Source organism: Akebia trifoliata, chromosome 3 (genome assembly GCF_017979445.1).
Source record: "Akebia trifoliata isolate Shusen 1 chromosome 3, ASM1797944v1, whole genome shotgun sequence".
NCBI classification, from domain to species: domain Eukaryota; kingdom Viridiplantae; phylum Streptophyta; class Magnoliopsida; order Ranunculales; family Lardizabalaceae; genus Akebia; species Akebia trifoliata.
The window spans coordinates 55,136,470-55,155,126 of NC_141377.1; the positions used below are offsets into that span (position 1 = coordinate 55,136,470).

The window sequence follows — 18,657 nt, forward strand, 5'->3', positions numbered from 1 at the left end:
CTTCCCTGTTAAGAGATACGAGACGTTTTGAATTTATTACACGCCCCTACATTTCCGCCTAAATGGGTATTACCAGCATGGAAATGCCACGTGTAATTCAAAGGAGAGGGTTGCTTCAAAATTTTGAAGAAGCTGCCGCTTCAAAGTTTTTGTCCTTTTCACGCGTTAAAATCTTCAAATGACCTTATAAATAGAATAACAGTTGGGAGAGTTGGTAGGCCCGTAAGATTTAACAAATGGAAAGTAGAATCTCCGTAAGAAATTAGAAAATTAGGATATTTAAAAAAGCCATTTTTTCTGTTCAATCGAGTTGCAGGAGAGGAACCCTCTTTGTTCCGATTCAGATCATTTTTAAGTTCGATTGGTGTTGATCTAGAGAAATCTGGTGAAGACCACGCACGTTGTATTTTTCGATTATTTCTTTATTCGATGTTTTGAAGTTCGATTTCTCTTCGTAAATCTAGGGTTTTTGTGCCGTTTCATTTGTAGTTACGATTCGATCGGTATATTATGTTGTTTTCGATGATTTTTGGTAAAAAAGACATGAAGGAATTGGTGGAAATGGAATGTTGTCGGATTGAAGTTCGGATTTGTTGGGATTATTAAAACTTAGGATTTCTAGGGTTTCGTCTTCGGTTTTTGGTGATTTTTCTGTGGCTGTTTAAAATTTGAAGGGGTTTAGTATTAATTATCGATGATGGATTTGATTGGAGACATGAATATTGAAGAATTGAAGGAGTGGGAGTTGGAAAGTGGAGAAGAAGAGTTGATTCTAGACGTTCTTCGTAAGGAAATCATTGTATCCGATGCAAAGCGGGCTTTGGTTGGAGCGGGGGCTCGTGTTCTTTTCTACCCGACTCTTCTATATAATATTCTTCGGAATAAGATCCAGTCGGAGTTTCGTTGGTGGGATGGGATTGATGAGGTACATTTATCATCCATGCTTTCTTAAGTTCTTTTTCTCATTTTGTTATTTCATATTTTAGTTTCTCCATCTATGGCGTGACATCGTGCTTTCTTTATATCATATCAACTGTAGGGTGTCCTTTATATTTTAGCATACAAATTCCCATTTGTGAGCATTGTTAGCATTAGCTAAACCACGGTTTAAAATATCACATCTATTGAATGTTTGGTTAATTATAAAAACCGATATGGTGTTGGCCGATGCATTCAACACAAATCGATACATCCCCAAAAAATCAATGTTTTGGGGTCAATGTTTCGTATTGGTCTTGGCCGGTACTGATACATATCAACAGATAAGTTTTTATACATTCCGATATTTTAAACCCTGAGCATAACCAAGTATATGTAACTTATTAACAGTCCCCAATTCTTCACTCTTCACAACACACATTTCTTATAATTATTTGGAAACAAAGGGGGTTGTATCTTACCTTTATTTAGTGGAAATCTAAAGGAAAACATGTACCCAAGCAAAAGATTTACATGATATAAGAGCCATGGATGGTTAGGATCTTGCAATCAGACTAGCCATGGGCCCAGATCTTCTTTCTTCCTTCTCCGTTGTTTTTTCTTTTCATTTCCTTTGATTAATAAATCTCCACATTTTAATCTACAATTTCAATCTCCTGCAACATTATTAATATATTGAATCCGATGATTTCCACTTTTTATCATTCATAATCTTCACCCAAAGATAACATGCCACACGATCCAATCAAATGATCCTAGGAGAGATCATGAAGGACCTGATTTAAGGGGTACTAGCTCCAATAGACTCCAAGATGAACAAATTGGGATAGTGAGTTAGTGACAGACTTCATAGACAAACGGTGACCAGAAACAACACCATTTGTGTTTTTTTTTTAGTGTGTGTTTTGTTTTGTTTTTTTTTTTTTTTTTTGCGTCCTTAACAGCTCAAATCATTGAGACCAAGAGATATTGATTTCATGTTCCTTATTCAAAGGAGCATGCGATTGTGGGACAGTGTTAGCAGATCTAAGTAATTGTAACATTATTTGAACTCCCCACATTCTATATCCATCACACAAATCCCTTGTAGCTTTTTAGAACAATTGTTTCTTACCTTTATTTAATGAAAATCTCACGGGGAACATTTACCCAAATGTTCAGAAGAATTACAAGCATTGTTTTCATTGTAGACCCCCTGCCTCAATTAAGATGGATAGTTTGCATCAGACAGATGGCTGGTGTAGAAACATTGTCAAATCTTTTACATAGTTAAAGTTAATATTTGGGATAAGACTTATAAAAAAATTGGAATAAGGGATAGATGATGATACATAATGGGAACAAGCAAACCTGCTCAGAATGAAATATTTTTGTATGTGAATTGACTTTCTCGCAAAGACATCCACTATTGGCCTTGTTTTTGTCCCGCTGCCTTCAGACATGACTTACATGAGATTATAAAGCAATTTTACTGTCATATGTTTGGAAATCCTGTAGTTTATTGATTCATGTGTTTTTGTTGGAGACTGTTTTTTCGTTAAAAGCCCTACTGTTTTGTCATGTGGTACTAAAACATCTGTTATCAGTTTATATTGTTAGGTGCTGTTCCGTTTCCTACAGATGTTCCTCGCTTAAAAGAGCTTGGTGTTTGTGGAGTGATCACACTGAACGAGCCGTACGAGACTTTGGTTCCCACGTCACTGTATCATGTGAGTGTTTTCATTATTGTCTCAACTGGCATTTGCATCTTTATATGTTGAGTTTTTCTATTCAATTAATCCTACTTTTGTGCTTCATAGTTACTTCTTTCTTTGCTTAATAAAAATATATTTTGTCTATGACATTGTAAGAAAGATATTAGTGATGTACCTAGAGGAAGATTTACATTGGGGGCACTTGCCCCCACAAGAATTTTTGAAGCCTATGAGGATAAGAAAATCCGCCGCTATTGCTCCCACAAAAATTTTTCCTCTATTGGTTTGGTTGCCCCCACATATATATTTTTTCTCTTGGTTGCCTTGCCCCCACGAGAGCAAAATCCTGGCTCCGCCCCTGGATCATGTACCTGGTTAGTACTAATTTTAGAGTTCTATGAGCATATCCAAGGTGGTTGCAGTTGTATTGTTTATGATTCAGGCTTGATTGATTAATTTGTATTTCTTTCACTTATCAAAAAAAAAATCGTATTTTTTTCACCTTTCACTTATTTAGTGGGGAAAACCAGCTCAAAGCCCATCTGTATTTTCATGATTCATGGGAGATGCATAGAATGGCAGTGTCTCCAATGCATTGACCCTCTTTTTGAATGGATCTGGAAAGTTGGTACAAAGCCAATTTTATAACAATATTGAGAGGATGCATGCTTGTCTGATGAAACCTTTAAAAGCCCCCCTCACCCCCACTCCTTTCTTTTCCTTTATCTTTTTGGCATGAAGAGCATGCTTTGAAACATTTGGTTTATTCTTCAGTAACTTTCAACTTTTTGTCTGGTGGATGATGTTGGCCATGTGAATATGGACATATAATTTGGTCAACAAATGATGCTTGAACAATGAATGCCATTTTTGTTATCGAAATAAAGATAAACAATTTTTTTTTAATAGCCAGAATTCCATTCACCTTGAAAAGTGGTGACTTCTTTGCCTGTTTCTTCAGAGGCTTCTTCGTTTCATTTTTGTTGGATATACTTTATCTTACATAAATAAATTGTAGATGTTGTTCCTACTTTTTTTATTTTTGAGGTGCTTTGAACTTTGACTAAGCATGAATGTGGCAATGCAAAGGCCAGGAATGGCCGAAATGCATCTGAGATTGATAATACGTGGTAATTTGCATTTTATTTATCCACCTCATTAACCATTTCTTTTCTAGTTATTCCTTCCCTAATTGTGCAATTGTCTGCTGGGTTTATCTAATCATTTGTTTATCGTATAGACTCATGGCATTGACCACTTGGTGATACCTACCAGAGATTACCTTTTTGCTCCATCATACGGAAATATATGCCAAGCTGTAGACTTCATTCATAGTAAGTAGCTTTATCAACTTCTTGTTATAAATATTTTTTTCTAGTTTTTTGAAGGCCCTTGTAATTTTGTTTATTAATGTTTCCTTTTTGAAGAGAACGCTTCAAGTGGCACAAAAACATACGTACACTGTAAAGCTGGTAGGGGACGAAGCACAACCATTGTTCTCTGTTACCTGGTATGTTTTACATGCACACAATATTAATTATTAGCTACAAATCTTTACAGAAATACTTCTGGAAAAGAAAATTTGACTATATACTAACAAGCAAAGAAACAAAATCTGAACAAATACTTATATCATCTTTCTTTTACAGGTTCAACACAAGAAAATGACCCCTGACGCTGCATATGAGTATGTGAAGTCAATCAGACCTAGGGTGCTCTTAGCTTCTGCCCAGTGGCAGGTACTTTTGACTCCTCGGCTAGGTTTTATGTTTAAGAAGTATAGGATTCATCAGGAAATTTTCAGAAACTGAAAAATGCCAAGAGTGATATATGTACGCAATTTTGTGCTACATATCACTAAAGATCAACCATTTTCAAACTTCTAACCCTTTGAAAAGTTAATTAATTTTTGAAACATTTTGGGCCATGTATTTCATTGTAAGCTTTCAGCCATGTTTCAGTTGTCTTTTTTTTTTTTTTAAAGTATGAATTTATTGCAAGAGAAAGAATTGACAAAAGGCAGTCGGGTGATTGACCTGAAAAAACAAAAGAGGAAACTAGCTGGAGCACGCATACTCCCACTTAAAAACTAATTCTTAAAAAAATACTTCCTTAAAATCCCAAAATAATTCACTCCAAAAAAAATGACAATCCAAGAATACTCAAGGTAAGCTCCTGAGGGGAGGCTCTTAGATGGTACATGTCAAAATAACACTAGTACCATCTAAGAGGTTCCGTAGAAATGCTTTACATATACCATGTAAAAGTTTCTATATAAGTGCTAATCTGCTCTTTCGTGGTATCCAATTCTGTAGTACCGCAACGTCCTCTTTACAGATAGAATTGTAATGTTCAGTAGCTGTTTTTTTTTGGTATTTTATGTTTGTTAAAATCGGTACTGTATCAACCAAAAGAATATCCTTCACTTCTATCCAATAAATTGTATTTATAGTTGTTCATAATGCATCTAACAGCTGCACAAACTCTAAATGTTTATCTTGGTCTTGATTTACAGGCTGTTCAAGAGTTCTACCATCAGAGGGTGAGGTGTACTGGAAGGTCCAATAATCTATACGTGGAAACCCCACTTTCCCTTACCATACTTGACAATGCAGCCTTCAACGATGGTTCGGTTATGACAAAATCGGACCCCAACCATTTTGACAATCCAGTTGTGAAAGCCTCAGGTTCCTCTACAACCACAGGAAACATTGCAACCTTCGACAACAGTTCAATTGTTCCGTTAGCATTATTGAACTCCAATTATTTTGACAATCCTGTGAAAACACCGGGTTCCCCAACAAAGAGAGACCCTGCTGATTTTGATGACAGCTCAGTTGTGTTGATAACAGAATCAGACCTCGATGGATACGATGCAAATCACAACGGCTCAGTTGTGGGTTACGAGACACGTTCAGATATAAGCAGATTTCAGTTTGCTAGTCAGGCAGCACTGACGAGATTCTCGGGCTTGGGTTTTCGCCGAAAGACATCAGGAGAGAAAATGGGGAGGGAGAGCACCACTTGCTCTGTGGAAGCCGATCAGTTGGGAGGGCTTCTTGTTGACATGCATGTCTTTTGATTTGATGTTGTCCTTCTTGTTTGTTTGTTTGTTTATTTTTTCCCCTTTTTCTATGAGATAGGGGCAACTGTAGTAGATGTCCACGTCTATTTCAGTGGGTGTTTGAGTCTGTAGGAAGGGATTTTATCTTTGTTGTTTGTTTTTTTCCTCTTTTGTCGAGGAGTTAGGGGCAACTGTATGAGTCATTTCTTTGTAATTTGTTACCTCAATAATGGGGGGGATGGAGAGGTTTCTGTAATCCGGGTTGTATTTGTCATGCCAGCCTGTTGTGGCTGCGGCCTTACTTTTATTTTTATTTTTATTTTATTTTCCAGAGTTAGGTTATTTTTACCTCTGTTAACCCAAGGGGGAAAGGAAGAATGTGATGAGTCTAGGTTTATTGTGTGACAAATACAATTTTGCATTTTAAGGTAAAATATGGTTATTTAATTCTCTCTTTTAAATTTAGTTTGAATTTTGATAATATGAGGCAGTTTTTGGCTAACACCCCTGACTTCATTTTCTCTCCTGCCCATAGTGAAAAAAGGAGATCTGATCATTCCAAAACATGATCTGATACAATGGAGTTGTAAAGGACAAAATTATATGAAATTTAAAATAATAAAAAATAGTTATTTTTCACTGTTGATGAATTTTATTTCTAAATTTCACTGGTCGTTGATCAAGCTCGAAAAATAATACTTTTTTTAATATGAATATTTGAATGAAATATAAATGGCTGTGTCGTTGGATTGTAAATGTGATAATCAATGTGGATCCAATGACTTTTTTCGAGATTTAAAATCTTCAAAAAAAGAAAAGATAAGTGGGCAGTGGGCAAGAGATAGAATCTCTCTATTACTGATGTTATTTGCATCTCATGCCAAACATTTGTTGGGCTATAAGCAAATGCGTCGTATTATCAGCATTCCTTTAGTTTTTCTATTTTTCTGCTGATACTTTGCACTTTTTTAATTAGCATAATTATCCAAACTGTACAATGGTATTTGGACTTTTAGCATAAAAATTCCTTAGGTTCAGGCAACAGCAAAAAAAAGGGCCACTTTTTTTATACTTAAAATAGGACTATTTGTTAGAATTATTCATGTTTTTGATATGCCCTCACCTATAATTTCTCTAAAAACCCTTAATAAATCATTTTCTAAATTGTAACTTTTCCCTTCTGACATTTTATACCATCGAAATAGAAAGAGAGAGGGATCCATTCTCTCTATCAAAACCTACCAAAAAGTCATTGGAGTTCACCAAAGAAGCTCTAGATTTAAAGAATTATAGTGAATTTTATAAATCTATGCACTTTTGTATTCAATTCATGATCTATTAAAGATTTTCACAAAAACTTATCAATCTCTCCTCTATTTCTTTCATCTTTTGAAATCATTTATATATTCTTATAAACTTGATACATTTCTCTTCCATAATTATATAAATGGAAAATGGTAGGGAAAAAAAATTGGTTTTACAAATTTTTTTTGGTTTTATTCATAAAATTTACTCAGTGTTGAACCTCGATGTTGGAATGTATCATAACGTCAAGGCTCAACGGTACCTATTGTCAAACCTCGACGAAATTTTCTAACAGAAACTTTTGTAAATGAAAAATGTTCATAGCGTCAAACCTCAGTGATAGATACCATTGAGCCTTGATGCTATAATACAATATTCTAACATCGAGGTTCGACACTAGATAAATTTGATGAACAATCGCAAAAATCCCATAAAATCAATTTTCCCCCCTACCATTTTTCATTTACATAATAATAGAAGAGAAATGTATCAAGATTATAAAAAATATAAACGATTAAAAAAAATGAAATAAATAAAGGAGACATTGATAACTTTTGGTGAAAATCTTCAACAGATCGGGGGTCAAACATAAGAGTGCATAGATTTACAAGATTCACCATCCAATGGATTTTTGATAGATTTTGATAGAGATAAAAGACCTCTCTTTCTATTTCAATGGTATAAAATGTTGGAAAGGGTGAAGTTACAATTTAAAAGACTAATTTTCAAATATTTATTAGAGAAATTATAGGCAAGGGCAAATTCTGTCAAAAAACATGAAAAAATTGGTGTGACAATATATATATGGGTCCGTTCGCCACCCTTAGTTTTACCACACACTTTAACAAACGCGTTTTGTCTTACATGGGTTAGAAGTTTCGGAATAAGCTGATTTTTGGTGAGGATGATCTCTATGGTGAGGAGATCATCCTCACCAAAAATCAGCTCATTCCAAAACTTCTAACCCCATCAAAATTGATTTACAAAAAATGGACGGTCCACGATTTTTCAACGTGTAAACATGGGGCTAAACATTTCGGAATGGGCTGATTTTTGGGGAGGATGATCTTCTAATCATAGAGATCATCCTCACCAAAAATCAGCTCATTCCAAAACTTCTAACCCATGTAGGACAAAAAACGTTTGTTAAAGTGTGTGGTAAAACTTAGGGTGCTGAACATTTCCCTATATATATATATATATGGCCAGGATCAAGGGACATATGAAAAACATATGTAAAAACAATGTAAGATTAATAAATTTTCAAAATATGGGTTAGAAGTTTCGAATTGAACTGACTTTTTGTGAAGATGATCTCTATGATGGGAAGATCATTTGAAAAAAAAAATCAGTCCAATCTGAAACTTCTAATCCCATTAAAAGTGACTTAGAATGTGGACCGTCGATTTTTTGTCAATTTTTGTCAAAAATTTGTAAATCACTTTTGATGGATTTAGAAATTTCAGATTGAGCTGATTTTTGTGAGGATGATCTTCTCATTATAATAATCATCCTTACAAAAAATCAGCTCAATCCAAAACCTCTAACCCATATTTTGAGAAACCATTGTTTTTACATATGTTTTTACTTATGGCCCTTGAACCGCCCCCATATATATATATAAATATAAATTGAGAGAGAGAGAGAGAGATTCATTTTCTCTATCAAAAAGTCATTGGAGTTTATCAAAGAGATTCTAGATTTCAAGAATAATGGTGAACTTTGTAGATCTTTGCATTTTCATGTTCGATTCATGATCTATTGAAGATTTCCACCAAATGTTGTCGATCTCTTCTTTATTTATTTTTTAAATCATTTATATATTTTTATAATCTTAATACATTTCTCTTCCATATTTCAAGAAATTTTTACGTTTCATAAAATTTACCCAGTGTCGAACTTCGACATTGGAATGACTAATAACTAGTGTCGCGCCTCAACGATACCTATTGTTGAGGTTCGATGATTTAGACATTTTTCACTTATAGAATCTTCTATTAGACAATTTCGTCGAGGTTCGACCATAGGTACCGTTGAGCCTCGACACTATAATTCATACTTGTATTTAGGTTCGAGGCTAGGTTAATTTTGTTAACAAAACCAGGAAATTTTCATGAAATTAATATTTTTTTTGCTATCATTTTTTCGTTTATATAACATGATGAGTAATGTATGAAGATTTAAAAAAAAATAAAAAAATACATAAATGACTTTAAAAAAAATGAAGGAAACAAAAGAGAAATTTATAATCTTAATGGAAATCTTCAATAGATCGTGGATTGAAGACAAGAGTGAATAGATCTACAAGATCCATCATTATTCCTCAAATCTAGAGTCTCTTTGATGAATTCTAATAATTTTTTGGTAGAGAAAATAGATCTCTTTCTATATGGAGTAAAATGTTGGAAGGGAAGAAATTACAATTTAGAAAATTATTTTTTCAAAGATATTTTAGAGAAATATAAATGAAGGCATTTCCGTCTAAAGACATAAGTTACTCTAGCAAATAATTCTTTTTTGAGTATTAAAAAAACGAGTAAGTTTGGGGAAAACTGGGAAAAAATTTATAATGTTGAGAGTGGGATTTGAACCCACGCCCTTTCGGACCAGAACCTTAATCTGGCGCCTTAGACCAACTCGGCCATCTCAACATTTGTACACCAAAAATCAATAAAATATTAATATTAATTGTAAGTGACTTTATAGGAAGCTCGGGTTTCAGAACAAGTCGTCAACAACCCTGTTAGCACAACGAACTCAAATCGTGGAGTTTGGCAATGTAAATCGTTGATGTTGATGTTGATGATTCATATTGAAATGTTGAGATCAAAGATTGTATTAGGGTGATCTCAACAATTGGGGAGGTGCTGTAAGTAATTTTCCTTTAACAAAATTTTTTTTTTTTTTTGACGCACACTGCCTATGTCTTCTGACCCACCAAACCTTTTCATCATAACACGTGACTCCCATCACACTTATTATACCATATTCTGATCTGACTACTGAGAAGCATTATTTTAAAACTCATCACAAACCGAGACAACTCGTTCTTCAATGTGTGGATCCAAAGCATAGTGACAAAGTTAGGGTTTGGGAATAATTTGGCAAGAGAAAAAAGCTTCACAAAGATAAAGGCGAAAAAGCATCACATAAATTAAAATATAAAAAAAATGTACTTCATATAATAAATGATAAAATAATGCTTAAAAATGTAAAAAACAATAAATTATATGATTTTTTTCCCAAAAATTTATCAATTAAATTATAATTAATCATGATTTTTTGAAAAATTAAAGTTTTCTTTCAAAAACTTCATGATTTTTAAAAAAAATCGGGATATAATGTAAAACTAATAAAATAATTATTTAATCGTGAATTTTTCAAAAAATCAAATTTTCGTCACTATGGATCCAAGCAAGATACCCACAGAATCGTCCACACCCCTTAATTTGAGTTATCTCAATTGGGATTTCAAAATCTGAGCACCTTCTTAGAAAATTCGGCCAATTTGATATGTTTCTTATAAAATAAATCATTTTTTAAGAATTTAAATGTCTGGGACCTATATAGATAGGTATTTTGTGATAATTTCTATTGTAATATAAAAATATTAATTGACTATATAGATATATTATTAAAATTTATTTTATATTGATTGAAAAGTTGTCTCACTGAAGATGCCATGACTTGAATGATTGAACTCGATGTCTGAGGGTGTTGTGAGCGATAGTCCCACATCACCTGAGTATGATAATCGGATTATATATAAACCTGGGGTAATCATTACCTTATAAATCAGTTTTGTGAAGATGAGTTAGGCTCATAAGCTTTTACATGGTATTAGAGCGGGTAATCATCATAATGTAGGAGACATGTTACATGCTAGGGAAGAGTGTGAACGATAGTCCTACATCGCTTGGGTATCATAATTCAGGGTATATTCAATTTTGAATTGCAAAAATCTGGCCAAAATTTTGATAAATGAAAAATATGCAGCATATGTTTCATATGCGTATTATCCATTTCATTTCGAAAATTTGAAAACTAAAAATTCGGCCATATGATAGTGATGGTGACGGTGAAGGTGATAATGAGGACATTGAGGTTATTGTTCCATTGATTTTAAAAGAAAATCAAAGTTAAGGGACAAATTATCAATTTGAAAAATTAAAGTGTAATCTCAAATAAATCAATTGTGTAATTACTTTTTTAAAGATAAAAAAGGGAAAATTTTTATGTAAAAATGTGGATTTCTCCAAAAATTCGAAGCATGGCCACTTCAAAGTCAACTTGTATTACACATCACAACTTGCAAGTTTCACTTTGCAAAATACCACAAGTTATAGTAGCATTTTTTTTTTCCCACCAAGATTTATAAAAATTCGTAAAAAAATCGTGTTTTATTCTTTTCAAACTTAAAATCTGTGAATTATTTAAAATCGTTCAATAATCCTGAAAATAATACTTTCATTGAAATAAATGAAAAATTCATGAATTTTTCAAAAATTAAACGGGAGATTGCTAATAAGGATTCTCTCCTTACAAACCGATTTTGTCAGGACAAGTCAGGTCCATGGGCTTCTACAACTTCTACAAGTGCCAAAGATGGAATAAGAAATTAATTGGATTTGAAAACCATGATAAGAGCTAACCCGATAATTTGCTAGAAAATAACATTGCTAAAATTATTTTTCATTTGTTTTATTTGCTTTGAATTTGAATCCAAGTCGTGATATCAACACTCACAAACTTTAACCAAGTTATCAATCTTTGACATTACTTAAGTTTTAATTTCTTGATGCCTATTATTTCTTATATGGATCTAGAAAATTTATTAGACAAGGTACTCATTGGATTATTATTATTTTTTTTAAATTTATAGTTGAGAAGAAGAATAAACTAAATAATTTTAAATTTAATAAAATTGGCATCATTCTTCATAAGTTGAATAAAATTGGATTTGAAGACAAATTGTAAATATCCACTTAATCAGAGATAGTCTTCGTCATCATCATCAATATCATAAATCCTTAAACTTTGGGAAAATCGTAATGAAAATTGATATTTGAGTTGGGTCAAAAAGATCAGTAAAAGTATTTGTATGGTAAATGAATTTCAGTCTGTAGGTGCTAGAGTCGTCTCTAAGATATTTTTCAACTCGACGATCTTACATTCATATAACTGTATATGGGCAACCTTCATACCTACTAGCGAAATTACCAAAATGACGATAATAAAATGAAAGCATTTGAAGGCCATTCAATCTCTTCTTTTTATTTAAATCCAAATTTCCCTCAATTTTCTTCATCCTTCGAGACCTCTTTTTGGAGCATTAGAGTTTAGACAAATTGTGGTTACATCAAAGAAGATTTTGTATTGATCTTTTCATTACTTTTTAACGTAAAAAGATAGATTTTGAAAAGATTTCTTCTGATTTGAGAATTTATTTTGATTTCCTCATTAATTGTTTTTTTTTTTGGGTATCAAAATGCATCTCACAAAGATTTATTTTGATTTCTTCATTGATATTTTGATTCCTCTAATAGATATAAACAAAATTAATTTTGATTTTGTAAGTGTTAATAGGTTGTTCCTAAATGCCTCTTTTAGGAAAATTAATTGATAGCTCATATCCGTATCTGGACTAGATCCATTCGGATCCATATCTCGATGTAAATTTTCAAACTTAGATCCAACCCCCAAAGAAAAACGTTCCGAATCCACAAAAACTATGGCTGGTAGCTTTTAAGCCTTTTCCATCGCATTTAATTTTAAAATGCAATCCAAATTAACATTCGTAGATAAATAATACGGGTTCAGATATTGGATCCGACCCGTTCAGAAAGTCTTTCCCTCCAGTTTATAACTGTCGTGTCAAAGATGTTCAAATTCGGGTCATCTGTTACTGTTAGTCTACCGTTGCTTTACTGTCACGCCATCTCTCTCTAAAACCAGAAGACGAAACTATTTCTAGGGTTTCTCTCGGATCAAGAAACGAAGCTCTCAAACTCAAGAACTCTACAAACTGCAAACCCACCTACCACTATTTCAGATTCTCTCCAACTTCTTTATAAATTCCCCAAAAGTTTTCTTTAATCACCGATTTCTTCTTCTTTTTTTCTTCCATGAATCTTCTCGGATATTTCCTCCTTTTCTTAGCTTTCTCTTCAATCGTTTCTGCTCATGAGAAATTCGATTCTCATATCCTTCCTAGACCCCTAATCCTCGAATACCCTGAAAAACTCGAAATTGGACTCAAAGAATCCGATGAAGAGAATCAATTTCAGTGTAACAGTTGGAGATTTGCTGTCGAGGCTAATAATCTGAGTCCATGGAAGACAATTCCGTCGGAATGTGCAGATTACGTGAAGGATTACATGACGGGTAGGGCTTATGTTGTGGATCTGGAATTGGTTTCTAATGAAGCTTGGAATTACGCGAGTAGCGTAGAATTGGTTGGTGATGGGAAGGATGTTTGGGTTTTCGATGTGGACGAGACCCTGCTCTCGAACCTGCCGTATTACTCCGAGCATGGTTATGGGTGAGATTATTTCATGTTTTTTTCTAAATTTATTTTTTCATTAGTTTAGATTAAATTTCGAATTCTGCCATTTTTTTTTGTGTTAATTTCGCTAAGAAAATTTTAGGTCCTCCTTTTTAAGTTCAAAATATTTTATGGGTTGCGGCCAGGACTGATTGCCATGTCAAAATTAAGATCTCAAACTATGCTGAATTCAAGGGAGGTTGATTTTTTTTTGGGAATAAAAAGCTAATTTTTGGTATCGGATTCCATCTGTATATGCATTTTGAATTTTGGAGGTTTTCGAGATTAAATTTCAATTTCAGCCATAGTTTTTTATCTTAATTTCCCTAAGAAAATTTTAGGGCATCTTTTACAAGTTCAAAATTTTTATAGATTTTGGAGAGGTGTGATTTTGATGTCAAAATTAAGATTGAGAACTATACTGAATTGTAATGGAGTTGATTTTTTTTTAATAAATAACTGATTTTGGTATGTGTTTCGATTGAAATATGCAGTTTGGAGGTTTTTAATAGTCAGGAATTTGATAAATGGGTCGACAAGGCGAAGGCTTCTGCCATAGCGTCCAGTTTGAAGCTGTATGAGGAAGTTTTAGGATTGGGTTTCAAGGTCTTCTTATTGACTGGACGGAGTGAAACACAGAGGAGTGTCACAGTTGATAATTTGAGAAATGTTGGATTTCAGAATTGGGACAAACTTATATTAAGGTGTGGATCTAAATTGTTACTACTTACTATTGATTAGTGGAATTAATGCTGTTATTTCTGTGATTCTTTGTGGCTACTTACCTTTATAAATATATAATTTAAAAGTGAAATGGTAGCGATACTATGTGGTTTGAATGATTAATCCCTTACTTCATGGTCGACTTTAGGGGTTGTATATTTACACCTTTATTCTTAGTGAAGTAATGTTGATGGTTAGGTTAAATATGTTCTGAGGATGTTGGGAAACTAAACTTGTATATTTGTAATCTATATAGATAGTCCAATTGTTACTCATATAAGAAACCTGCCTTCACAATTTTTTTGTTTGGTTATACAATTTCGACCTTTGGAGACACTGCATTCTTTTGAAAGGTCGAACAACAACAAATAAAAAGAACAAGAAAATGGGGTTGGCCCAGGAGAAGGTCCACTTTGTTGGATGCTAGGATCATTTCTTTGGGTTTATTTTGAGCTAGGTGATCATCTAGGTTGGTTCCATCTGATGTAGAGGGTGTTGCCATTTTTAGGTTTGAACAGTGATCTCGAACATCTACTTGATCTGATGTTTGATTATCTTGAAGAGTTACTATGAGTGAAAATATCTTGAAAGATTTCATTTTCTCTAAAATGCCTACGTTTTACCGTAGCTGTTATTGGTAAGTTATATTGCTTAATTCTCTCCTAGTTCCTATTTAACAAGTATATGGACACTCCTGTCAAGTTTGACTGGGCTGTGTATTGTCTTGACATGGTGCCTTTGGGAAGTCCATTTCATGGACATGCTCATACACATGTATTATAATGCAATATTTAGCTATATTTACTTTTGGTTCCCTTTTTCTTTCCCCCTTAAAATCATCATCATCAAAGCCTTCTGCTCAAAAATTTCTCCATGATATCGATTGTTAACTATTTCTATCCAACCATTAAATTTAACCTCCTACTACCACTATGGTGGAAACTAGTATAACTTTTTAAGTTATCCATTTCGTTCTATTTTTTCTTCAACACCAATTTAAATTTCTTTTATTACTTGAGAATTAGTCCATAGATTCGAATAATCCATATACCATATTGCCTATTCCATATACATCACAATTTGTTCCACTAACGGTCTAATCACAATAATCGACTCTTAGGTAGTGGGTAATGTCTACATGGTGTTAATGAAGGATTTGGTTTTGTAACACCTTGCAAATTAGCTGAAATCATTCTTTATACATACATATATATATAACTTTGTGTGGATTCATTCCTTATAAAGAACCCTATGGTTCTTAATTCATGGAAAATCTATCTGAGTCTCTCTTTAATGCTTGGTCAACAGCACTAAACTAGAATGCTTTTATCCATCTTACTCCCTCTTGTGCGGCTTAGATTGGCCTCTACCCCATGTTACATGCATTATAATTTAATTTTTTGATTTCTTGATGAGATTCTCAAGTACCCAATGTGTCTCTCTATGTATATTACAATAGAGCAACACCAAAAAATTTATTTCAAAAAATAATATGTAAACTGGTAACAAGACATTGATATTGCAATAGAAATAATACGTCCAGACTGAATTACATTCTAATCCCCAGAAGAAAAAATAAATAAAGGCCAAGACCCTGAGTGAGAACACCTGGGATTTTTTTTAGTTAATATATAATTTTAGGCTTATTTAAATTCTCTCTGACTCTTTAGTTTTGGAACCGTAAGAGTTGTAGGAGATCCTCACTTAGGCATCAATGCAGTATGGTGCCCTTTGAGCTGTTCTGAATGGAAGATGAGATAAAGCTAGACCTTTCTCTCATAGTTTGCCTGCTTCTTTTAGGTTGATAGATTTCATGACTACTTTCTATGTGGTTGTGTGATTATTTTCAAACTATTTTCCAACAAACTATTATTTTTTCTTCTTCTTCAATTTTATGACTGTAGTTTGGAAATTCTCATAATTTCGCCAAGGCTTCTACATGCTAGGAAATGCACATGCTTTTTGATAATCCTGGTGTTTAACTGTGGATCAACAATCCATCATAAAATATAATAGAGAAATGGTTTAATTACAGCATGTCATCAGGTGCTTCTGCTCGTCTCTTTAAAGTTTCTAACTGTTGACTGATGGGCCCAATGAGGATAATGTTTTAGCTCTTCCAGGACAAACTGCTCATTATATGTGATACCCTGATCATTCATGCCCAGCATAGCAAGTGCACACGATACAATCCAATGCTTGTACCGAAATGGCATGGATGCTTCTATCTTACAATTTTCTTATTTCATGTTTTACTGTTGGTTATTTTCTTAAACTCGTGATAATGATGTCTTTTGTTTTGTCAATGAAAATAAATGACTAGTATATTATTACAAAAATTACTTCAAAATCATTTATAATATTAGAAATTTCGTTACATTTGGCATCTTGTAAATAAACTAGTATATTATTACAAAAATCACTTCAAAATCATTTATTAGAATTTTTGTTACATTTGGCATGTTGTACATACTGCAGAATGATATGTTACCCAAAAGTAAAGAACAATAAAGAAACCTTCCAAAAAATGGAAAATAAAAAAAAGAGAAAGAAATTAAAGCACGCTATGGAAGACATATTGGATGGGATACCTGTACAGTGTGTTTGATTGACTCCTTGGATTCTATTAAATAACGATCCATATCCCCAGTTCCTGTACCAGTATCCATATCCATACCTATGTATCTTAACTCATCGTAAGATTTTACATTTTTGTGTGCCTAAACTTTGGGCTTTTCTTTATAATCTCGAATCCTTTTAGTCGATGATTCTAGATAATTTCCACCTTCTATTCTTTTTTTTTTTTTTTCTTTTTTTTTCACATTTAATGGAGTCACGGTGCTCTGATCTGGAGTTCAGTCGTCGTCAACTAATAATTTATTTTCACTACCTTCTGTAGGGCCTCGGAGGACCATGGAAAATCTGCAACTACATACAAATCAGAGCAAAGGAGAGAGATGGTAAAAGAAGGGTACAGGATTCTTGGCAACTCTGGAGATCAATGGAGCGACTTACTGGGCACCTCATTGTCCAACCGCTCATTCAAGCTTCCAAATCCAATGTACTACATTTCCTGAGATCCAAATTCATTGCTAAGTGCAGTTGACTGAATAAAATTTAATTTGCGTCAAACAATTGTATTTCTGTTAAATGTATATGGCATTTAAACTCCCAAAGATTGCAATATAAATGAAATTTCAGAGTCAAAAATTGCCTCCAATTGTTTGTCATCATCTTCTTCCAAAGAGCCTTTTCGCTACTATTCAGGATTAGTGGCAAGAAACCTGTTTGATTCATCCAACCTGTCAAGGGCCATAGCTTCTTTAAAGATATGTTACAATGAGTCACTCTTGAAACTTAAGTTAATGTAACCATCCCACCTACAGCCATCAACAATGTTCAAGTATTAGGATGGTAGACCCCGTCTCGGTTATAGTGATAGCTCGACTCACTTGATCTGCCATCTCAAATAAAGAGGAGAAATTAATTAACACCATATATGTTGAAGGACTCTATTTATACTAGAATGAATAAAAAGATAAAAGGAAAATTATGATGATTTTGAAAAGAAAGATATAAAAATAAGGGTGAATTAGCATTTCGTAAGCTGAAAATGAGTTATTTACGATTCCAAACACTTTTCATTTTAATTACCAAAACGTGAACTTTCACGTTTTTGTTAAATTTGTTTTCAAAACGAAGTGACTATTTCACAGGTTTAAATTGACAATTTTGCAGGTATAAAGGGAGATTGTCACTTTAAACCTGCGAAATAATCATTTTAAAAACCTCTGAATTCGTTATCATTCACATTTTGATAATTAATATGAATAGTGAGCTGGAACTGTAAATTTGTCAAAAGTTGATCACTTTTTTGTAAATATCTCTAAAAACAATGAATCTATCTTAAGTAGATCGATTTGAGAGCTTAAGCGTTTCATTAATTTATTTACTTGATTAATAAAAAAAAATTTACTTATTTATTTATTCATTTGATCTATAGGGTTGGCATTAGGTAGCTCATGAAGAATGATTCGTAGAAAAACTTATGATCCTGACCATGTAAACACAATATACAACTCTCAAGATTAATATGTACCCTAATAATACATATCTCAGGATACTTATCAAAAGATAAAACTTGATAATTGGATTTCGTATGGAGTGTTTATATGATCAGGATCATGCATTTTTTCTTAAGTCACTAAATTTTATTTTAATTTTTTTACTTAACAATTGAGGTTGATGGTTAATAATTAAATGATGAAAGTGGGTTTTGAAGTCATTAACACTCACCAACCTTGGATCAAATTAGCAAAACCCAACCCTATATTGGAAAAAAAGAATTTGATTAAGAGACCTTACCAAGCCTCATCCACAGTAAAAAA

At 33.1% G+C, this 18,657-nt stretch overlaps 2 protein-coding genes and 1 non-coding gene across 3 annotated transcripts; 2 read left to right on the forward strand and 1 right to left on the reverse strand.

The window, feature by feature from the left end:
- The first annotated feature begins 201 nt into the window (after positions 1-201).
- On the forward strand, positions 202-6,131 carry LOC147408091 (phosphatidylglycerophosphate phosphatase PTPMT1-like). Its single transcript, XM_086436967.1, has 6 exons — positions 202-925; positions 2,526-2,648; positions 3,874-3,967; positions 4,061-4,143; positions 4,283-4,372; positions 5,149-6,131. Exons 1-6 carry the CDS (start codon positions 695-697, stop codon positions 5,713-5,715), a joined length of 1,188 nt encoding a protein of 395 aa, XP_086293093.1. The 5' UTR covers positions 202-694; the 3' UTR covers positions 5,716-6,131.
- A 3,441-nt stretch (positions 6,132-9,572) lies between these two features.
- Positions 9,573-9,653, reverse strand: TRNAL-AAG (transfer RNA leucine (anticodon AAG)). The gene has a single exon. It is a non-coding gene; the product is annotated as a tRNA-Leu (tRNA).
- Positions 9,654-12,888: 3,235 nt separating this feature from the next.
- Positions 12,889-17,489, forward strand: LOC147408093 (acid phosphatase 1-like). Its single transcript, XM_086436968.1, has 3 exons — positions 12,889-13,543; positions 14,041-14,250; positions 17,169-17,489. Exons 1-3 carry the CDS (start codon positions 13,128-13,130, stop codon positions 17,344-17,346), a joined length of 804 nt encoding a protein of 267 aa, XP_086293094.1. The 5' UTR covers positions 12,889-13,127; the 3' UTR covers positions 17,347-17,489.
- The last annotated feature ends 1,168 nt before the right edge of the window (positions 17,490-18,657 follow it).

Excerpts from the sequence above, each read along its gene's own strand:
- LOC147408093 (XM_086436968.1), top strand. The coding sequence starts at position 13,128 with ATGAATCTTCTCGGATATTTCCTCCTTTTCTTAGCTTTCTCTTCAATC. Across the intron at positions 13,544-14,040 it reads TACTCCGAGCATGGTTATGG|TTTGGAGGTTTTTAATAGTC; the intron begins GTGAGATTATTT and ends TGAAATATGCAG. Across the intron at positions 14,251-17,168 it reads TGGGACAAACTTATATTAAG|GGCCTCGGAGGACCATGGAA; the intron begins GTGTGGATCTAA and ends TACCTTCTGTAG.
- LOC147408091 (XM_086436967.1), top strand. The coding sequence starts at position 695 with ATGATGGATTTGATTGGAGACATGAATATTGAAGAATTGAAGGAGTGG. Across the intron at positions 2,649-3,873 it reads TTCCCACGTCACTGTATCAT|ACTCATGGCATTGACCACTT; the intron begins GTGAGTGTTTTC and ends TTTATCGTATAG. Across the intron at positions 4,144-4,282 it reads CCATTGTTCTCTGTTACCTG|GTTCAACACAAGAAAATGAC; the intron begins GTATGTTTTACA and ends TTTCTTTTACAG.